Below are 24,078 nucleotides of genomic sequence, written 5' to 3' on the forward strand. Positions count from 1 at the left end.
TTTGGAATGAGATCTGTGTCCATCTTATCAAAAATTATTGAATATCCTGTACCACTGAATCCCTCTGTTCTATTACTGAGTGATGATTCTACGTTGAACCTTACCAAGCTACAAAAAGCTGTTTGGCTGGCTGGCTTAACTTCTGCTAAAAATTACTAGCCCAACATTGGCTGCCTCCACATAATTTGGACATGTACAAGTGGTTGGTACAACTTCAAGACATTATAATGTTGGAGTTATCCACAGCGCAAGTGAACTTGGTACAAATGAGTACATTAAAGATCTGGACTTTAGCTGCTGACAAAATCTCCTTGTTTATTGCACAAACAAAATGATCAGGATCCAGAATGATTGCCTTGCTTTGTATAATTGATATTTGATACTGTATTCTGTTTTTATGTTAACTTCTATTCATTGTATACCGCAGTTTCAAGAGACCGCAGGGAAGGGGGAGGGGGTATATATAGTTTTTTCAGCCTGTATTTTTTGTTAATAATTAATAAAAAATAATAATAAAAAAAAAACAGGTATCATAAGATATAAAAAATGAAAAATATAGTTATGTAGAAATGGGTTTTAAACCACAGTGGTTCGAACTGTAGTTCTGCCGAGTGACTTAAAAGTTATTATCATAATGGTAAAAAACTACATTTCTAGTCAAACCATTTGTCACATAACCAGCGATCGCTCCCCAGAGATCGCTGGTTCTCACAACTAACCCTGGACTACACTTCCGCCTTTTCCTGTACTACATTTTCATACATGCCCTTCTCCCAAACACCCATGCTCACTCATCTAGCCTGATTACAATCACCAGCTGAACCTTGTCACAGACTGATAGCATACCATACATAAGCCACTCATGAACTCATCCAGTTGCCGAGTCTTGTTAGCTGTTTCAGTTGCATTACAAAGCGTTTCTCCCTGTCTTGTTTCTCCGTGTTAGACTCTAGCCTTGTTTACCTTTGTTCTCCTGTTTAGCCGCCTGCCTTTTGACCTGTTGCCTGCTTATACCGACTACGATTCTGGATTTGCCTACACATACCCGTTTGTACCTGTATGACCACTGCTTGCCTGACGCTAAATAAACCTGCATATTGGATCTTACCTCCTGTTGTCTTCTGTCACTCCACCTTAGTTGTTACACCATTCTTCTGCAATCTTATACCAAAATATAGGTAAATAAAATATTCTGCAATCTTATACCAAAATATAGGAAATAAAGGCAGTATTATTAGCTAAAAATGTGGGAGAGCGTTGATATTATGTGATTGTATTGTATTGCAATATGGAACAATTAAATGTTGATGTTAAATCAAAAGTAATTCATAAATACTTGAAAATCAGATGATTTAATGAAAATAATTCCATATGGTTACAACTGATTTAATTAAAATAACTAAATATAAAATGATAAAATATGAAATGATAAAATATGATAATATTATACCCAGCTCAATTGTAAAATTAATGTTACCAGAGGTAGAAGGAGAGACACAGGTGGAGGGAGAGAGACAAAGAGAGCAGGCCCAGAAGTTAGCCTCATTGCAGTAGAGTCAGAGAAGATAGACTCCAGAGGAGGTGGAATGGAGCAGAGCAGGAAAGCGCAGAGACAGTAAAGAGCCCAGACTTTACCACCTATTTTGTACCTTTCTTGACCATGTGACTAAAGCCCAAATACTGAGACATTCAAACTGACCAATCAACATGTGACCACATTGTAAAACCCCCAAAGTCCACACACCAGGCCCTGATCTCATCAGGATCTGCCTTTGGAATTTGTGTTCCTCCTTTGGTGGAAAAGACATAGAAATAAATGCATATGATAATTTTCATTCATATGATTACATTAAATTAACATAATAAAATTGCTAAATATCATGAAATAAACAACAGAATACAAAGAAAAAACGACACAAAACACTTAATAGGATAGTCCACGCAAAAAAGTAAATTCTATCATCATTCACTTGCCCATGAAGAAGATATTTTGATGAAAGCTCACAACCTGTATCTATTAACTTCCATAGTAGGATACACTATGGAAGTCAATGGTTACAGGTTTTCAACTTTCTTCAAAATTTCTTCTTCAGTATTCAACAGAAAGAAAATCAAGCAGGTTTGGACAATGAGTAATTGATGACAGATTTCTCATTTATAAGTGAACTTTCCCTTTATAAGTTGTCATATGTTGCCATGTTCATAAATCAAGCTCAATCTTGAACTAGAGCCAATGTGTGGCTTTGATTGTAGGCTCTTCTATATGTAAACATACATGTTATGTTACTATAAAGTTCAGCTCTCAGTGGAGTCCTGGAGTCTGTTTAATACGTGTGTTCCTGTAGTCTGTGTTCTCCTGCCCTCTACTGTTCACACAGCATCACTAACATCAGACACATCCACAGGAATCAAAATTAACTTCAGCCCACAGCAAATAATGTCATGAACACTAAACTGTGTAAAAACAAAGCTGGAAGTTATTAGTAACTCACTAAAGTCACTCAGTAATTACTTTCATTAGTTTTGTTGACTGAAGCATCATTATTGCTCAATACTGTTCACATTGATTTTCTTTTCGGCTTAGTCCCTTTATTAATCGGGGTTTGCCATGGCGGAATGAACCGCCAACTTATCCAGCCTATGCTTTACGCAATAGATACCTATCCAGCTGCAACCCATCACTGGGAAATGTCCATACACACTCATTCACGCACATACACCACGGCCAATATAGTTGAACCAATTTACCTATATCCCATGTGTTTGGGCTGTGGGGGAAACAGAAGCACCCGGAGGAAACCCACACCAACACAGGCAGAACATGCAAACTCCACACAGAAATGCCAACTGGCCCAGCTGAGGCTCGAACCAGCGACCTACTTGCTGTGAGATGATCATGCTACCCACTGCGCCACCATGACGGCCCACTATTGTTCGCATAACGAGAGTAATTTGATTTTTTTTCAAAACTTTGGGATATACCAAGCCTAGCAACCAATCAATTGCCATTGACAATCTTTAAGAACACCCTAGCAACCATATGGCAAAGTTCTTGTAACCACCCAGAACATTCATACAACTGCAAAGCAACACTCCATGAAATAAAAACCACATAGCAACACCCTGACAACCACTTAGATCTCCCTGGGAACTGCAAAGCAAAACTCTGGAATATGCACTCAATTACAGAACCCCTTAACAACCACACAGCAACACTCTGGCAAACAATGATTACAGTATTACAACATTACAGGTAACCACATTCTGGGAAACACCCTAAAATTGCATAGAAACATTCTGGCAACTTCCAAAATATGTGTAGAACCACCCTAGCAATCACACAGCATTAATACAATTGTGGGAAACACCTAAAATCACACCTAAAAACCTAAAGATTACATAGAAATAATCTGACAACTACTTTAAAACTCTGTAGCAAGTGCATAGCAACACTAGGACGAGCACACAGCTTTAACATTCTGGGAAACATATTAAAATTGCATAAAATCAAGGCAAGGCAAGTTTATTATATAGCACATTTCATAAACAGTGGCAATTCAAAATGCTTTATATAAACAGAAATAAAAAAAGACAAGTGTATTAAAAGATAAAAACAGATTTGTGCGATCTATCGGACGTAGCAATTTATAGAGAAGTAGTAATACTTTAAAATCTATTCTGAATGTAACTGGGAGCCAGTGCAAAGACCTGTGGACAGGTGTGATGTGCTCTGATCATCTAGTTCTGATTTTCATTCTGGATGAGCTGCAACTGTCTGACTGTCTTTTTGGGAAGGCCAGTGAGGAGGGTGTTACAGTAATCCACCCTGCTGCTGATAAAAGCATGAACAAGTTTTTTTTAAGTCCTCACTCGAAACAAAGCATCTGATTCTTGCAATGTTTTTGAGATGATAGTCTGCTGATTTACTAACTCATTAATTACACTTACTCATATCCGACTCCAAAATCACACCAAGATTCTTGACCTTATTTTTTTGTTGTTTCACCCCTAGAGCCAAGGTACGCATTCCCCTTGAAAACCCAATCTCTGTTTCCAAATGCAATGACTTCAGTTCAAATCAGTCTGACAACTACCGAAATGTCTGTAAGAAGCACAAAGCTACACCCTGGCAACCTTTAAAATCACCCTAGCAACTATACAGCTTTGACAACTTTCAGCGAAATGATAACCAGGGGGTCCCAGAGGAAAGTGAAGAGGGCTGGGGAGTTGTGGAAGAAAGTGGAGGTGCTTGTGAGGAGGGAGATCGGTAATATAAGGTGCTGGATCAGATTTCAGAGGTTGATCTGGCACAAATTAAGCCCTGATACTACCTATTTAATTGAAAGGTTTTTCAAGACACAACATATAAAAACATATGGATGTTTAATACTTATATTTACCTAACAGTAAATCCATTAATTAAACAGTGAGTCAAGCAATTACTTTATATTTCTCAATCAATAACAGTTCTGTTTTGTTTATCAAGCCTTCACAGCAAGGGTTTTACACACCTAGACATAAGCACCGACAAAGCCTTCGGTCGAACACCAGAACCTTTAAGTGGCATTGCTGTCATCATCGTTAAATAGCTGTGTGAGGAATTAGCATTTTTACAGAGCGCTGCCTCAGCGTTTCTGAGGGTTATGACGGGAACGGTGCCAGGGCCGGAGAGAAGCTGGTGCGAAATGTGCTTTCTGGCCTTGTTAATATTGGATGAGCTGCTGTCATCAGCGCCGATCCTCCGATAAACCATGAAGATCAAATTGAGATTTTACAGTCAAGGTCAAATTAATCTCAAGCACACACTTCTGAATGCATAAAACACTAGCGTTAGATGACGTCTGGTCATTGGGCACAGTTTGCATTAGCTGCATTTAGTTTATTAGTAGTTTCTTTAACTCCCCTAATTCAGCAGTTAATATAAAGCTGATTGCATCAATAAAAAAGAGAAAATCAGTGTGGGTGTACAGTATAATTTACTTCAGTTTGCTTCTGTTAGTTTGTTTTATCTGGATCAAAATAAGAAAACATGACATTTAGTCCAATGTTTCCCAACCCTGTTCCTGAAGGCACACCAACAGTACACATTTTTAACCACTGCCTATTTAAACACACCTGAATCAACTTATCAAAATATTAGACGGGACTCTAAAACCTGATAAGAACGGTTCAGATAAGTGAGACATCCAAAATATGTACTGTTGGTGTGCCTCTGTCACGTTCACCAGCGAACAACCGCCAGATGTCGCTAGAAAACATTCACACACAAACATTCACACTTATTGAACTACAAGGACTAAAACAGCCAGTCATGCCACACACACACAACTGGTTCCAGATCCACACTGATTGCACTCTCACAGCTGAAGCCACTCACACAATGATTATTTGGACTGTTTAAACCCCTCTTTTCCACACACATGTTGCCGAGTCTTGTTAGCTGTATCAGTGACATTACAACCCGTTTTCCCAGTCTTGTTATCTTGTGTACCGACCGTTAGCCTTGTTAGCTTCTTAGTCTTTGCCTGCCGCCTGCCTTTCTGACCTCTAGCCTGTATTCGACTGTGATTCTAGACTGTCTCCAAATACCTGTTAGCACCTGTGTTGACCATCGCTTGCCTGATTTTGAATAAACCTGTATTTGGATCCTACCTTCTGTTGTCAGTGTCACTCCCGTCGTTACAGCCTCCAGGAACAGAGTTGGGAAACACTGATTTAGTCCATATCTTGTGTTGCCATGCTGGTTTGTTCAGTCATTGATCATATTAAGTAAACTAGAAGTTGTTAGTAAATGGACAAACTCATGATTTAGTCCAGGGGTTCTCAACCGTTTTCACTTCGAGGCCCACCTTCTTCTCCAAAAAATTTTTCGAAGGCCCAAACTGATTGTCTGGAGAAAATGCTCATTTTAAAGCTTTGTTTATTAGCAAAACATTTCTTTTGCCTTCTATTATTCATTATTATATATTTTCAGATCATTTTATAAAAAAAATGTATCATTAAATATATATATATTTAAATATAATATAAATGAGCAATATCACATGAGTAGCAGTGCGATATGTCTGTATATCGGCACTGGTGGGAGGCGTGCGTTAGTGCCCTAGTGCCCACACCAGTGCAGATATACAGCCATATCGCACTGCTACTCGTGTGATATTGTGTTTATACAACAGTTTGACGGCATAATTGTGTATATAAAAACAAAATCAAACATGGAGAGTCTCAAAAACCCTTTTGTATGAGGAACTACTTTCTTCCGCCTTGGATTCAAATCATAAGCTGACAGTTAAACAACTGAGCAAGCATCTTTTAAACTTTAGATCTGTAGTGTCTGCTTTTTGCTGGTTGTATGTGGGCGGAGTAATACATAAAGGGTAAAGAGGCTTTACGGGTGCTGATATTACTTAAATATATCACGGCTATCAGAAAATCAGATTCAAGAACCAGACAGAACTGTTTTATGAATTATAATAACATATATTTTAAAATTAAAAAAAAAAAAAGAACGTATAGACAATATTTTTTACTTCAGTAATTCTTTAGAACTGCAGAGTATTTGGAGCCTTTTCTTTAATAAATGAACCTGACAGGACAACAGGACATGGCAAAAAACAGTTTCTGCTTTGAATTAAACTGATTACTATTAATCTATTGATCTACTATTCATATCCATTAAAATAAATACATTAAATAAAATAAAGAAATGAAGAAATAAAGAAATGTAAAAACACTTATATCTGTTGAAACACATTGATCTGAAGGCTGTTTGGTTTGTAGCTGGACATTATTGGAGTTCGCAGCAAACAGCTGTTCACTGCTGAAACACCACCAAGTCTCACTAGATCTCCTGTACAGGTGCATGTCTGTTAAAACACTCGCGGGACATTACTTTGGACATCTATGTAGATATTTGAAAGTGCTCACACAAAGAGCATAGTTTGTGAATCAACGGACTTGAGGCATGCGCGAGCTGCTTATTGAAACGTCAATCATCATTACCTTTACATTTGCGTGACGGTTTGATTTATACAACTGGGGATGTAGTCCTAGGTTTTGTTTAAGATTTAGGCAACATCCACATAAAGCAAGTGCTTTCCCTGTTTTCCTGCATCTGCTTTTTCATGTAGTTCTAAAGAAAATACTTGTCTCAATATATCACTGCATACACACCAACCACCTGGACTAATGATGTTGTAGCATACATATCAGACCAGTAGGTGCCCAAGTACTGCTGCTACAGAGATGCACAAAAAAATGGAGAAGACTTGGACGCCATTTTGAAGCGTCGTTCTAAATCGAAGTGTTCAAAATTGGCCATTTCAAAGGGCCATTTAGGAATAAAGGATTTTGAAAGAGACAACTGATTGACTCTTCGAGCTTCCATGATCCTTTGTGCTCATTCCTATACCCTAATCCCTTCAAAGAACTTCTGTGAATGGAACACACTGATAGATGTAGCGTCTAGGGTCGAGAGAGGGGCTGATGACATTATCGTTTCACAAAAAAATACAGATTGGCCCTTTACACAAAAACACAAGGCCATCATTTTTTATATTTATTCATACAGTTGAAGTCAGAATTATTAGCCCCTGTTTATTTTTTTCCCCCAATTTCAGTTTAACGGAGAGCAGATTTTCTTCAACACATTTTTAATCATAAAAGTTTTAATAACTCGTCTCTAATAACTGATTTATTTTATCTTTGCCATGATGACAGTAAATAATGTTGTACTAGATATTTTTCAAGACACTTCTATACAGCTTAAAGTGACATTTAAAGGCTTAACTAGGTTAATTAGGTTAATTAGGCAGGTTAGGGTAATTAGGCAAGTTATTGTATAAAGATGGTTTGTTCTGTCGACTATAGAAAAAATGCTTAAAGGGGCTAATCATTTTGTCCTTAAAATGGTTTAAAAAAAATTTAAAACTGCTTTTATTTTAGCTGAAATAAAACAAATAAGACTTTCTCCAGAAGAAAAAATATTATCAGACATACTCTGAAAATTGCTCTGTTAAACATAACTTGGGAAATATTTAAAAAAGAATTTATATAGAGACCATTTGAATGTGCTGATTTTACTGGCTCATGAACATTTCTTGCTTCTTGTGAAATTACTTTGTAACTGTTAAAAGAGGGAATTCAATACTCGATGTTAAAACATAACTTTAAAAAAAAAAAATATATATATTATTTACCAATATGTGGACCTTTTGGGATTCTCAGAAGCTATAGACATGAAAACATGTAAGAGGAAATATGTTAGAACAATTGGTATTGTTTACATTCACCAAAATATTCAATATAAAATCATACTGGAGTTTATGTTGGAAGAAAGAGTTGTGATAATTGGCCTTTGTAGAATAATCATATCCATGTTGTCAAAATAACATGGTCTTGCCACCTGCTCCACTATGCCCAAGTTTTTTGCCATGTATTTTTGCTTAAGGCTTTTTCATTTATTACACAAAATAGTCCACGGTTTGTCATATCGTTTTAGAATCATCTCCACTCACACTTCTTGGAAGATTTGCACTTCTTTCTCATATACAGTTGAAGTGAGAATTATTAGCATCGCTTTGAATTTTTTTTCTTTTTTAAATATTTTCCAAATGATGTTTAACAAAACAATGTCTGATAATATTTTTTCTATTGGAGAAAAATATTATTTGTTTTATTTCAGCTAGAATAAAAGCAGTTTTTAATTTTTAAAAAAACATTAAGGACAAAATTATTAGCCCCTTTTAGCTATATAGTTTTTATTTGATAGTGTACAGAAAAAAACCATTGTTATACAATAACTTGCCTCATTACCCTAACCTGCCTAGTTAACGTAATTAACCTAGTTAAGCCTTTAAATGTCACTTTAAGCTGTATAGAAGTGTTTTGAAAAATATCTAAAATCTTATTTACTGTCATCATGACAAAGATCAAATAAATCAGTTATTAGAGATGAGTTTTGTTTACAAATGTGTTGAAAAAAATCTCTCCGTTAAACAGAAAGTGGTCAAAAAATTAGGGGGGCTAATAGTTTTGACTTCAACTGTATAACATTTAAAATTCATACTCATCCTCCATCCAAACATACCAGTCACTTTTCACCATTTTTGTTATCACATGATCTGTTGAAGCAAAGTCATGTGACTTTTTTGATGCGCATCTGAAATTTATTTAGTAAATGCGTTTCCATCGTAGTTTATCAACATTTTCTTATCGGATAAAACGTCTAACGTACTCAGGTGTGCGCAAAATGTTTTTTTGCATCTTCAAAATGTATGCGCATCTTGGCATTTCCATCCAGGTTTTGTTTATGCGATATTGCAAAATGTGCATAAAAATAGGTGGATGGAAACGCAGCTAATGTCACGTAAACACTGCCAAGGATGAGCAAACAACAAACAAACATAATAACAGAAAAGGGAGAATTTGGAAACACATGCTATCTCCTGCTCCACTTTCTGACCCAGCATCAGTTGCCCTCTTATCTGCATCGCTGGCCTTACAGAAGCGGCGAAACGTGAGCTTCTGCTCTGAAGGTGAAAAAAGATCCTCATCTAATGGATCTGGAGGAAGTGGGACTCCGATTCTGCCCCGGTACAGAAAGATGAACCTCTGGTCTGCTTGGCACAGACCCGCCTCCTATCGACCCGCTCCTGCGCTCCTCTAGAAATGCAGATCGATAGCGCTCGCTCTCAGTGAACTCACATTCATAGGAATGATTAGCATGAGATGGTGATTAGCGAAAAACACAAGGCTGATATGAACTCATACACGAGCTGAAGCAACAAAAGTGGATAATATGATAGCGATATCATCTGCGTTTACGCTTTGTTTGTGTGCATGTAGCGAATTATTCTTGTTCACCTTTTAAGTAGGATGATAATACATCCCACCGGGGGCATCAGATAATAAACATCCATTATCAGACAGTAGCCGGCAGCGTTTAAAACCCCATATGCACTTACCAGGCTGGAGACTAAATATACTTAAGTGCTCTAAACCGATTCTTCAATAAGCGCTACCAGATATATATTCTTGGCCTTTACCACGGAGCGCCGCATAATTCACTAAGCTCAATAAGAGGCCGACTCGCGGGAGATCTCCAACGGCTGGAAACCTCCAGATCAGCAACAATGACAAACAAAATGCCTATTTCAGACAGGCGGCTCACTTTTCATCAAGGTAAAGGGATTAGCAGCAAACTCAGACACGCTTTTAGGGGGGAGAAGAACGCTAGGGCGATACTCTGCACTAAAACGTTGCATCTTATATCAGCGCTTTTTTTTTTTAAACAAATATGATGATCCTACTGCAATAGTAGATCTGTCTACAGTCAAATGTAATGTAGGTGCAGTTTTAATTAAAAAAAAAAGGCCTTTATGATGGGAAAGTAACAGAAAAATAACAATTAACAGTTCTGTCTGGTTCTTGAATCTGATTGGCAATATTCTGCAATAACAGCATCCTTACAGCCTCTTCACTCTGGTGTATTACTCCACCCACACAGAGTGACAGCAGATCGATAAACTCACTACAGTTTGACAGATATTGCAGCTGTTGGACAACATAATGTACTTTTGAGGCTTTTTTTAGTCAAGAATGTAGTTGTTTAGATTGCAACTATGCAGTTTATTTATAAGGACAATGCCTATTTTAAATATTTATAATTTCGGAGATTCAGCGCATAGGTGGCCATCAGCCTATCATTGAGTGAAGCAAAATGTCAACAGACAGCATATTAAGTCCTTAAGTTGATCTCTCTTTTGTATGTTGTAGTGCTATATTTATATTATTGTAATCTGCTAGTGTTTGCTTTGCTCTGGCTTTTTTTGGGGGTTAATTATTGTGATCTTCCGACTGCAACAGAAAAATACTGGAATATGTTTGTAGACTGATGGTATTTCATGCCGTTCAGCCTTTAAATCTTAAAATGTGAACAAAAATCACCTGTTTTGTCATCACTTTAGACATTACGCTAGAGAATCATTCAAATGCTAGTTCTAAAGTGACGTTGCAATGGTTTCTGCTGTTCTCACCGTCAACTGCAGATAAGGAAGAATGGTGGAAGAAAGTAGTTCCTCATACTAAAGGATTTTTAAACTTTCCATGTTTGATTTTTTTTTATATACACAATTATGCCGTCGAACTGTTGTATAAATGCAAAATCACACTCGTAGACGTGTGATATAGCTGTATATCATCACTGGTGGGACACTAAAGCCTTGTATACCCCAGGACACTTTTCGTTTGCGTTTATTGTCAGCACCTTTTTTTTAAACAAATATGATGATCCTACTGCAATAGTAAATCTGTCTACAGTCAAACCTAATATAGGTGCAGTTTTTATTTTTAAAAATAGGCCTTTATGATGGGAAAGTAACAGAAAAATAACAATTAACAGTTCTGTCTGGTTCTTGAATCTGATTGGCTGATAGTTGTGCAATTTTCTGCAATAACAGCATCCTTACAGCCTCTTCACTCTGGTGTATTACTCCGCCCACATAGAGTGACAGCAGATCGATAAACTCACTACAGTTTGACAAATATTGCAGCTGTTGGACAACATAATGTACATTTGAGGCTTTTTGGAGAATGTAGTTGTTTAGATTGCAACTATGCAGTTTATTTTTAAGGACAAGGCCCATTTTAAATATTTATAATTTCGGAGATTCAGCGCATAGGTGGCCATCAGCCTGTCATTGTGTGAAGCAAAATGTCAACAGACAGTATACCAAGTCCTTAGGTTGACCTCTTTCTTTTGTATGTTGTAGTGCTGTATTTATATTATCCTAATCTGCTAGTGTTTGCTTTGCTCTGCCTATTTGGGGGGTTAATTATTGTGATCTCCCGACTGCAACAGAGAAATACTGGGATATTTTTGTAGACTGATGGCATTTCATGCTGTTCAGCCTTAAAATCTTAAAATGTGAGCAAAAATCAGATGTTTTGTCATCACTTTAGACCAGGGGTGCTCAATCCTGTTCCTGGAGATCTACCCTCCTGCAGATTTCAGTTGCTACCCATATCAAACACACCTGCCTGTAATTATCAAGTGCTGTTCAGGTCCTCATTAATTGGTTCAGGTGTGTTTGATATGGGTAGCAACTGAAATCTGCAGGAGGGTAGATCTCCAGGAACAGGATTGAGCACCCCTGATTTAGACATTACGCAAGAGAATCATTCAAATGCTAGCTCTAAAGTGACGTTTGTGAAGTTGCAATGGTTTCTGCTGTTCTCACCGTCAACTGCAGATAAGGAAGAATGGTGGAAGGGAGTAGTTCCTCAAACTAAAGGATTTTTAAACTTTCCGTGTTTGATTTTCTTTTTTTATATACAAAAATTATGCCATCGAACTGTTGTATAAATGCAAAATCACACTCGTAGCAGTGTGATATAGCTGTATATCGTCACTGGTGGGACACTAAAGGCTTGTACACCCCAGGACACTTTTCATTTGCGTTTATTGTCAGCGTTTTTTTTTTTGACGTTTTTCTGGATTCAAACCCAAGCGACTTTAACTGGCCATCAAGCAGAAGAGTATGCAAAATCACTCCTTGACGTTAGTGCTACACAACTTTAAGCTTCTGACACCCGCTTGTAACACAGAAGAAGAAAAGAGAAAGTTGATATGCTTGTTGTCAAAGTTACTGGTGATTCGAACAAGCATGGATGGTAGCAGCTCCAGCTGTAGCAATGAAGAATTGATTATTGTTCACCAGTGCAATAACCAGCTCCACGTTCATATTGCCTCTGGACATCTTCAATGTGTGCTTGCATTGACAGTTTGGTGCTTGAGCGCCTCCAAGTGGTGTTTACTGTAACTTCAGCAGCTCCGTGCACGTAAACAAAAGTGCCAATCTGATTGGTGCAGAAGCTTTTGATGCGGTGCGTCAAAACAAAACATTGAGCATGAGGCATTTCTTAAAAAAATCATGTTGTTACGTCTTTTGTTTTGCGCATTGGTGTGCACGATCAGATTGGCGCCCTTTATTTAGTCACGAGGCGTTGAACAATGACTGAAAACGCAATCAAAAAGCGCCCAGGTGTGCACTGGTCTTAAAGCACTTGGCCTGTGGCTTCAAGTCAACGCAGGCCTCCCACCAGTGCCGATATACAGCCATATTGCACTGCTACTCGTGTCATTTTGCTCATGTATAAGATTACATATTAAATACATTTAAAAAAAAATAATTTAAATAGATTTATAAAAAAAAAAAAAAAAAAAAAAATCACCAGATTGCATTATGAACAGTATTTTTTGAATTAATAAATAAAAAACCCAAAACAGATGCGTGAAATTAAATATTTCGTTTAGAAAATAGTTTTTTTAATTTAAACCGATTTCATTTATAATTTTTGACTTTTATAAAAAATGTATTATTATATATAATAACAAAACAATATATATTTTTAGTTTAAACTGTTTTAAAAAGATATAATTACTTCAACAAGATTTTCAGGCTATTAAAATACTGAATAAAACATTTTAATACAGCATTGTATGAAACAATACAACTTAAAATAAAAAATATAACTTAAAATAGATAATTTTAGGCATACATTTATCTGCAAAATTATCCAACAATTGTTAAATAAAAATTTAATTTAGAACATTTATTTATTAAACCGATCAAAAACAGCTAGTTTTAAACAAATGAGTGTTATTTTATCCAACATTTGTTTCACATTAAATATTTCATTATTACAAACCCCCCGTCCATATGCCAGAAGAACAATCCACCTTGTCATCGTATCTGACAAACCTATGCAAACACTTGCCAGAGAGCAATTCCCACAATGTCAAAACTTCAGCGGCAAGTCTCCAGAAAAAAAAGATCCCTGGAGTGGCCTTGAAACAGGCGGTTGTGTAACATAAAAGCGAGCAACACCATATAATTATCAATCACGAGCAGTCAAAGGCTAATAATGGGGGTCTGAGACGCTGTTTTCATTTGCAACGCCGAACACAAAGAATAAATGGCTTCTGATTCCTGTTAGATACAGTGCGAACACCTATTCATCTTCCCTGACGCCTCAAGTGCACCGAGTCCATTTATCTTCTCACAAATAAAGTCAGCCAGCCTCACAATAACACACAGAGAATGGATTGAGCGCCGGGGGGCTGAAAAAACTCGACTCCTAGTTACTAAAGCCGCCTTTCCACTGCACACAACAAGCGGCAGACCGGAAGTCATTCATCTCTAATGGAGAGCAGTCCGGGAGATGCGCTGAGTTACGATCATATACAGTATGTATACAGAAAATTCGGATTCGATTTGAGCTGCGGATTCGTTAAAAGTAGTACTGTCAAACAATTAATCATGACTAATCAGTTTATACATAATACAAATTATATATAAATATATTTCTTTTGGATATTTTTTATATTTCATGTACAGTTAGCGTGTTTTTATATGTGTATACATAAGTATACACAGTACACACACACACGGTGTAGACCAGGGGTGGGCAAACTCGTTCCTGGAGGGCCAGTGTCCTGCACAGTTTAGCTCTAACACTGATCAAACACACCTGCTAATAGATTTTCACTAATAGTGATCTTGAAGACACTGATTGGCTTGTTCAGGTGTGTTTGATTAGAGATGGAGCTAAACTATGCAGGACACCGGCCCTCCAGGAACGAGTTTGCCCACCCCTGGTGTAGACGATCTGCTGCAGTTCAAACCGAGCATCAGAATGGGGAAGATGGTGGCATGGTTGTTGTTGCCAGACAGGCTGGTCTGAGTTTTTCAGAAACTGCTGATCTACTGGGATTTTCACGCACAACCATCTCTAGGGTTTCTAGAGAATAGCTTGAAAAAGAGAAAGTATCCATTGAGCGGCAGATCTGTCGGCGCAAATGTCTTGAGTTCAGAGGAGAATGGCCAGACAAAACATTTTTTACTAGTTTTTAGTTTTTCCCAATCCGTTTATAAAGCAGTGCAGGACATGATGACAGAAAGAAATTGAAAAGTAGCCTAGTCTCTGAAAATGGTTTAATTTATTTTTTTATTTAATTTTATTATTTATGATATTTGTAATTCTTTAAATGTTTTCAGTAGCCTGTAGCTTATTTTATCTAGATCTATGACACTACAAAAGTGGACGCATATTTGTAAAGTTTTATGCCGTTCTGTGGTATTCATATTTTGTATTATATTCAAAATAAAGAAAGAAAAAAATAAAGAAAGAAGGAAAGAAAGCTCGCGGTAACGACAGAGCTGTGAAGCGAGAGGTCTTTTAAACGGTTTCTCTCTCTCACACACGCATCTAAACGCGCATGTTTCAAGCACGAACACATCATTTAAACTTGACAAAAGCTTGACAGCTGAAAGTTGCTGGCTGCTGTGTCTTTAATATGATGCAAATAATATAATGCGTCATTGAAACATCAAGGAGGACGCAGCAAAGAAATATTAATTATAAATTTACAACTACTTCAATTTTATTTTATGCAACAGCCTTAAATTTTAAAAGGAAACATAAAGGGATCTTAAGCAAAAGACCCCTAGTCTATAAGATGTTTTATGGAGTATCTTAAACTGACCCGTAGCAGTTTTTTCTTTATCTTATTTATTTTTTGGCACATGTACTCTTGCGTGATGGAAAAACTAGTGTAATGACAGCGACAAACCATCTTGCAAACTCCGCCTCTGCTTTCACTCCTCCCCGAAGCCCCAGCTGGCTCAAGCTATTCGGGAGGCCAAAAAAAAGCTGGCTGTTGGCCCTGAGAAAGCTCCGCTTTGGCCTGATCAGGCTCCAAAATTAATTATGGAAATGCGACTTGCCCTGGCTTGCTCGCTTTAGACATGACAGTGGAAACAGGGCTAATGAGTTCACTGTACTTAAAAGGCCTCCACGGTCACCAGATCTCAATCCAATTAAGCACCATTGGGATGTGATTGAATGGGAGTTTAGCATCATGGATGTGCAGCCGACAAATCTGCAGCGACTGCGTGACGCTATAATGTTAATATGGGCCAAAATCTCTAAGGAATATTTCCAGTACCTTGTTGAATCTATACCAGGGGTGGGCAAACTCGGTCCTGGAGGGCCGGTGTCCTGCACAGTTTAGCTCCAGCTCTAATCACACACACCTGCTGATCTTGAAGACACTGATTAGTTTGTTCAGGTGTGTTTGACTAGTGTTGGAACAAAACTCTGCAGGGACACCGGCCCTCGAGGATCAAGTTTGCCCATCCCTGATCTATACCATGAAGGATTAAGGCAGTTCGAAGGCAAAAGGGGGTCAAACCTGGTACTTGTAAGGTGTACCTAATAAAGTGGCCAGTGAGTGTAAATGCAGATTTTTATATTGGATGAAATTAATTGCGATTAATTGTTTGACGTTCCCTTCATGTTTCCTCCAAAACTTATCGATTTATGCATTTCTGTTTATAAAGGTTCTTGGTTTGGCACTTCATTACTAGACACACAAACACGGACACTGCAAATAATGGATAAAATACTACCTGGCCATGGAAGTGTTGTAAGTATCACCGTTTAGAAACATATACGTATGTAATATTATTATGATTTATGACAAAGTCTAAACACATTCTAAATTCACATTGTTTACAAGTTAAGGACATTTTACCTACTGCCAGGGCCGTTTATATTGAAGTTGATATTTAGCCGTACCATATTGGTGTTTCATAACATTTAATTTTTACAAGGTGGGACATGGAGGACCAGAACACACACATACACTACGGACAATGTAGCTTAGCCAATTCACCTACAGTACAGCGCATGTCTTTGCACTAGTGGGAAACCGGAGAACCCGGAGGAAACCCACACTAACAGAAAGAGAACATGCAAACTCCACACAAAAAAGCCATCTGACCCAGCCGGGACTTGAACCAGCGATCATCTTGCTGTAAGGCAACAGGACTAACCACTGCGCCACTATGCCACCCATAAGAACATTTTAAATAAGATGTTATGCTTTCCGAGACCGCAAGAATGAGTTCATGATCACACGTAAGATCATAATAAAAACTCCATGCGACTACCACTAGGGGGGCGAATTCCTGACAGTCATGTCCGAATGTCTTGCGCAGAGGAAAAATCAGAATTCCGAGTCCATCTTACCTCTCGCCAGTGTTCAGCACCGCACTCCTTCCCAGCGAAGTTGCACTCTAAGAGCATGTCGTCCATCCGGTGACGAGTTCGGTTGAAAAACTCAGCAAGGCTGAATCGGGAGCCTTGCCTATCAGGCTCTGGAGCCAAGGGGATTCCTGGTGCCATGTTGTCCTCGTATCCCAACAGTGGCCCCATAAACAGCAGATCACTATAGCTGAGCTGAGAACGCCGAAAAGTGTTGTAGTTGCAAAGCGTAATAGCAGGGAAGGTCATATTCTTAGCATTGCGTTCGTCTAGTAGGGTCACGTAGTCATACTGAAGGTAGTAGATGACGCGGTCAACCACTTGCAAGAGGAACATGGAGATGGCTAGAAGGAAAACCAGCGCCCACAAACCCTGGCGAATGCTGAACTTCTTGTCCTCCACAAAGACATGGTTGGCGCCATGAAGGGAGCAGCCGCCGAAAAATGTAGCTAGGCTAATATCAGGGGCTTCTTCATCCTCCGGGCCGTCATATGCATCCGGATCGTCGCCTTCTTCTTGGTACTTTCCTTGTTCGCCATCTTTTGACCACACCACTCTTTTGTAGTGGTCGTCAAAGCTTCCTTGACGGGAACGTCCAACTGGTTCATCGTCCGTACTGAAGGAGATGGTGCAAGTGATCCGTACCATGATGATCGCTACAAATTGGTAAACAGAGTTTGAGTTTGAAATTAATGAATTGGTTGACCCAAGAAAAGTTGATATTTTGTCTACGGTTTATGAAAATGCATCACGGATCTCTTCGTAAAATGGTGTGGAGCGCTCTGATGTCCTCTACAATCTGTCTCTCTGATCATGCCGGGACATCTGAAAAGGAATTGGATGCACTGCAGTTCATTGGCCCCAAACTCTCCCTCCTCCGGACAGGGAATATTCCCAGAGCACCCTGCATCTGATGTCAGCACCGGATCCACTTTCACTGCGCATTTTAACTCTTCTGTTAGTCATCTAGAGTCGATTGCATCCCATCTAGACATATGCTGATACTCAATCTTATATATAGTGTTATCATGATCATGCACAATATTGATATCATGGATGATTATTTATTTAAACTTGTTAGGGTGCCTTTTAAGAATATGGAGTTTGTTGTATTTGCAGTGGTTGTTCTTCATAGCGCCAAAGAATTAATGACATAATAGGCTTTTCATTCTCCGCTGTCGCCACTGGCTTGCATGGTTCAGGATCTGTAGAGCTACGCATCAATGAATTTGGTCTTCAGTGTTTGGACTCTTAGTAATGATTTTAAACCACACTGAACTGAGCTAAACTGAACTGAACTGAACTTAAACACTAAAAACTGAACTACCCTGATCCAGTTACTATGACTATTTATGTGAAGCTGCTTTGACACAATCTACATTGTAAAAGCGCTATACAAATAAAGCTGAATTGAATTGAATTCTCAAAAAACAACATTTGTATGTTATTCTGGTCTACAACATTAAAAAATCTGCTATTTCTAGGACTCAGGTAATTTAACAAAAATTAATGTAATGCCAACTAAAATATATATGTATTAATCTAACCTGATGTAATTTTTTTTAATTTAATGCAATAAAATTAATAATCATTTTATGAAATGGAGGTCATAACTAAAAAAATAATTGGTGTTTTTAAAATGAACTTTAAAATATATTGAGTCTTTTTCTCATTGTTGGTTTCACTGCATTACACTGTTAAAAAAAAAAAATCCATAATTTTACGGTTTATTTCTGGCAGCTGGGGTGCGTTAAATAAAATAATTTTAAAACGTTAAATAACGGTCTTTAAATTATAGAAATTTACAATAAAACAACGGACATTAAATTACAGAAAAATTAATTTGTATAATTCAACTTCTGTTATTTTATAGTAATTTTCTATAATTTAACAGCCGTTATTCTATGTTTTTTTCCAGCAGCTGGGTTGCCGGAAGAAAAAAAAACGTAAAATAACGTCCATTGAACTATAATTACATTTTTTGGTCCCACTTTGTATTAAGTGGCCTTAACTAATATGTACTTACACAGGAATTAATAGTTTGTTACAATGTACTTATTGTGTAAATATGCGTATTTACGGTGTACTTATGCTTGATTAAATAAATATGTAATTAAATCTGTAATTAACTTTTGTAAATGCATTTGTAAATACACTGTTGACCATCCCTACACCTTAAACCACCCTTTAACCTACCCATGCCACCAAACCTGTCCATAACCCAACCTCTATCCCAACTCAAAATCACCACACATGTTCTCAGATACATTATAAACACAGTAAGTACATTGTATTTATTTTTGATGTAAGTACATAGTAGTTAAGGACACTTAATATAAAGTGGGACCCATTTTTTTTGTTTACAGTTTAGTTAAGGTTTACTAATGAGTTTATTGTAAAGTGTTACCTATCGTACTGTATAATCCTTCCGCAGTTCAATTTGTTAACTCAGGTGTCACCAAACTTGTTCCTGGAGGGCTGGTGTCCTTCAGATTTTAGCTCCAACCCTAATCAAACACACCTGATCAAGCTAATCAAGGCAGGGACACCGGCCCTCCAGGACTGAGATTGGTGACCCCTGGTTTAACTGGTACTTATTATGTGAAAATAGCCCTGCCCATTATTGACAATCTCACCCTCATTATAATAGGATGTTAATATTTTTTAAATCTGCCACTATGCTGACACAGAGGCATTTGTAGCTCCGCCTACACAATCTTATTTGAATTCAAAGTGAGAAGGAAAACCAGCGTCCACACACCCTGGCGAATGCTCAACTTCTTGTCCTCCACAAAGATGGGGTGGGTGCCATGAAGGGAGCAGCCACCGAAAAGGTGTCACGTAGGTATTTGTAGCTCCTCCCTCTTATAAAGAGCACAATCTCATTTAAATTTAAAGCGACAGTCACCAAAACAGCACGATTATGATCAAAGCCTAAAATGGGCAGTTTCAAAGAGTTATAACACATTATTTGTGTGGTTTTTCGAGCTGAGATTTCACATACACACCCTTGGGACATTAGAGACTTATTTTACATCTTGTAAACAGGGGCATGATAGGTCCCCTTTAAAACTTTTATTTAGTCTTGATATGTTTATAGAATAAACACACACTTTTTGGATTATTATACTTGTTAAAGTAACTTTATTTTTTGCAGATTAAGTCAATATCGTCATAACATTTATCAAGATAAAAGCTTCAGCAATAAATCGCAACAACAAAATATGATACCAGCAGAAGCCTAATCACACAATATCTACTTTATGAATCAGACGTCATGTTTTTTTTTTCTCCTAGGTGATAAAAGCGCAGCTGTTATGCTTTGATAAACAGCATATACTCAATGCCTCACTGCTTTATCAGCTCATGAATAAATAGTCGGGAGTTTCGGGCTAAAGTAAAGATATCAACATGCGTGTGTATACGTGTGTGATTGAGGAAGAGAGACACCATACGTCATGCATGAAAGCCTAAAGCACTCAAATGTAAAACCCAGCACACTTCCATGAGAACTGTGAGCTTATGAGCTTATTTACAATGAACCCCCAGCTCATACACTGCAGGGGGAATTAACACTTAATCACAATTTGATCACCATTGTACATGGAACATGAGCAACATCGATGCTGATGTGTTTTTTGGTGTTTATTTCAATGGGGGCAATTTGCATTACAATAGATTTATTCATTCAAATTAGGCAATTTACATAATTTCATGATTAAAGTCCCCTGGAAAGCATTATCTGCATGTTCCTGTCCAAGACTGTGGAAATGGATTCTGGCAGAATCAAAGAATCAAACATTTGATTTGTTTTCAAAGCCCACAATGGGAATGGAGGTATTGTTATTTAATAAGCACTGCCGTCTCCTTTGGCTGGGTTATTATGGGAGGAGTGTTTATTTCTTTTATTTGACTGAAGAAAAAGATTGAATTTTAACATTTATATGGACTTCAACAGTTCAATATTTAAGACATATAGATCTTAAAGTCTGAGTGAAACCAACATTTTAATTTGCATTGTTATTCTTTAGGTGAACATTTAATCTGTGCAAGTTAATTCGCTGAAAAAAAGTTTGTCTAGGTAATCTTCAATCAAAATCCTATCATTTGCTTCCATGTTTGGAGTTGACATCAGTTTAACACTTAAGTCACAATATTCATAACCAAGCCTCTTTTACTATTAGTTTGCTATGAGGTAATGACGCACGAACTCGTGTTCCAATCCTGTTTTCTGATCTAATCAGTAGGCATCAAACCTCTCACAGAGTTACACGGGCAACTGCTATTGGTGACTGTCTAGTGCCTAAGTGTAAGACCTCCTTTGGTCAATCTGTTTTCTTTGTAAACGGAGCCAAACTGTGGAATGGTTTACCTGTTAGCCTAAAATCAGAAAGTAATATAAAGATTTTTTAGTAATGTTCTTAAAAATTGGTTAAAAACAAAACAGCAGTGTTTGCACAAATAGTCTACTGTTAGTTTGTTGGATCTTGTCGCCTTTGCTTTTGCCTTCAGTAATTTTATGTAAATAATTATAATGTTGTGTTTATGTATTTATTATATTTCCTTTTTGTCAATTTTGTCAAGCCTCCTGTCGACAGGTGTTGAGAATTAGCAAGTTTGCTAAAATACTAAAACAAATGCATTTGGTTATCCAGTGTAATTGTGATGTCCATGTCAAACAAACAAAAAAACAAACAAACAAACAAACAAACAAATAAATAAATAAAAATAAAAAGCCCCGCCCCTATACCCAACAGACCAGGGGTGTCCAAGCTCGGTACTGGAGGGCCGGTGTCCAGCATAGTTTAGCTCAACCTTACTCCAACACACCTGCCTGGAGGTTTTTGTATACCTAGAAAGAGCCTGATTAATTGGTTCAGGTGTGTTTAATTAGGGTTTGAACTAAAATATGCAGGACAACGGCCCTCCAGGACCGAGTTTGGACACCCCTGCAATAGACTGTAAAAAAATCCTGGGCTTCACACAATTCCTTCATGTTAACCCAACACAAATCGATTGAGTTAACTTGGTAGTTTTTTTTTTACAAATGTAAGAGGATTAAACATAAAACAGTTAAGTTGTTCTAAAAAAATCTTAAGAGTTGTGTTGTTCCAGCTTCAGCATCAATTTTAAATAAGTAGTTTTAAAAAATAAATCCCTAATGCACTCAGCGATATAAGCTTTTACGCACAGATTACGTACACATTCTGGGTTTAGAGACTGGGCTTGTTTTGGGCTAGTTTGATTGGCCATTGGGCTACTTATGTTGTCAAAACCTTGCATCCCTGATTAACACACTGATATAAAAGTCTCAGCAACTTTAAATTATCGGTTACACTTTACAATAAGGTTCATTAGTTAATGTTAATTAATGCATTTACTAACATGAACAAACAATAAACTGTACATTTACTACTGTATTTGTTCATGTTAGTTAACGTTAGTTAATGAAAATACAGTAGTTCATTGTTAGTTCATGTTAATTCATGGTGCATTAACTAATGTTAACAAGCATGGACTTGGATGTTAATAATGCATTAGTAAATGTTCAATTATGATTAATAAATGCTGTACATGTGTTGTTCATGATTAAATCATGTTAGCAAATGCATTAACTAATGAACCTTATTGTAAAGTGTTACCAAATTATCTATGGATATTGGATGAAATGCAGCAAGGGAATTGTTATAACATCATCTTAAATCATTTTCCAAATATGTCGCTCCAATATTTTACTTTATTTCCCCAAAGGGTCTTTGTATAATCCTTAATAAGGTTAGACACCATGTTGAGTCTAATATGAAAAAAAAAGAAAAAAAGCTTTTACACAGCATAAAGAGCCACGATCATACAATGCTCACAACTCCAAACTGTTTTATGAGGTTTTGTTGATTTTGGAAATCTTTTCATCATCAGAAAATCCACCAAAGTGCTAGTCCACCCAAAAACTAAAAAATGACCCTCAAGTGGTTTCAAAGCTCCACCTTTTTAAAAATGTTGCAAACCTGTAACCATTGACTTCCATAGTTGAAATTCTGTCAAAAATATTGCACCAAGTCACTAGTGTGATAAACCACGATAATATCACTGACATAATAGTGCAACATATGTGCACTCCAAAGTCAACAAAGTAAAAATGCAATGACGCGCTGCTAGTAGTTAAACTCTATGTACACTATTGCAAAAATATATAGCTTAAAGGGGCTAACATTTTGTCCCAAAAATTGTTTTTTTTTTAATTATTAAAAACTGCTTTTATTCTAGCCAAAATAAAAGAAATTCTAGAGACTTTCTCCAGAAGGAAAAATATTATCAGACATACTGTGAAAATTTCCTTTCTCTGTTAAGGAAATTGGGAACTTAAAAAAAAAAAAAAAAAGAACAAAAAATTCTAAAGGGGGCTATTAATTATTAAAAGAACATCATTTACATTTGTCATTTATTAAGGCAATTTCAATTGCATATAATGTATACATTTATTTGGACAAATGCATGTTTATGGAACAATGATATGTTTAAAAATAGGTCAATATATGTTCTATCATGAAATATGGTATCATTTATTTGAAACATTTTTTTTACGAAAGCCAAAAAGATAATGTTTGACTCAAATTAAAAGAATTAAGAAGAGTATAATAACTATCGTCTATGCATTGAGATTTATGCTCATAGTTAGTATTGAGTCAAGTAATTCAAGTACTTATTGAGTGATATAAGTGACTTATTAACTAAGTTACTTTACAGAGAAAGTCATGAGAAAAGGAATTTAAATACAAACAAAATTAGCAATTATTAATTTTTTGAAATAACCTGCCCAACACTGTTACCACAGTTTGGAATCTAATATGCAATTTTACAGTCATAATATGAATTATTTAGATACAAAAGTGAACCGTCTGACAGCTTTAGTACAATCATTTCTGTTTACCTTACAGTCTGACAAGCTAAAGATCACACACTGCAAAACAT

At 37.0% G+C, this 24,078-nt stretch overlaps 1 protein-coding gene across 4 annotated transcripts in view; it reads right to left on the minus strand.

Annotated features, from left to right (window-relative positions):
- Positions 1 to 24,078, minus strand: part of asic1b (acid sensing ion channel subunit 1b) — a 394,977-nt gene that overhangs the window by 109,122 nt on the left and 261,777 nt on the right. Inside the window, 1 exon segment of one of the 4 annotated variants that reach the window (NM_214791.1) lies at positions 17,095 to 17,855. The exons of the other annotated variants lie outside the window; for them this stretch is intronic. Within the exon segment in view, the coding sequence (NP_999956.1) occupies positions 17,095 to 17,757 (663 nt within the window). The 5' untranslated portion in view covers positions 17,758 to 17,855. 4 annotated transcript variants of the gene reach the window in all.

Source organism: Danio rerio, chromosome 22, assembly GCF_052040795.2.
Source record: "Danio rerio strain M-AB ecotype USA chromosome 22, GRCz13ab, whole genome shotgun sequence".
NCBI classification, from domain to species: domain Eukaryota; kingdom Metazoa; phylum Chordata; class Actinopteri; order Cypriniformes; family Danionidae; genus Danio; species Danio rerio.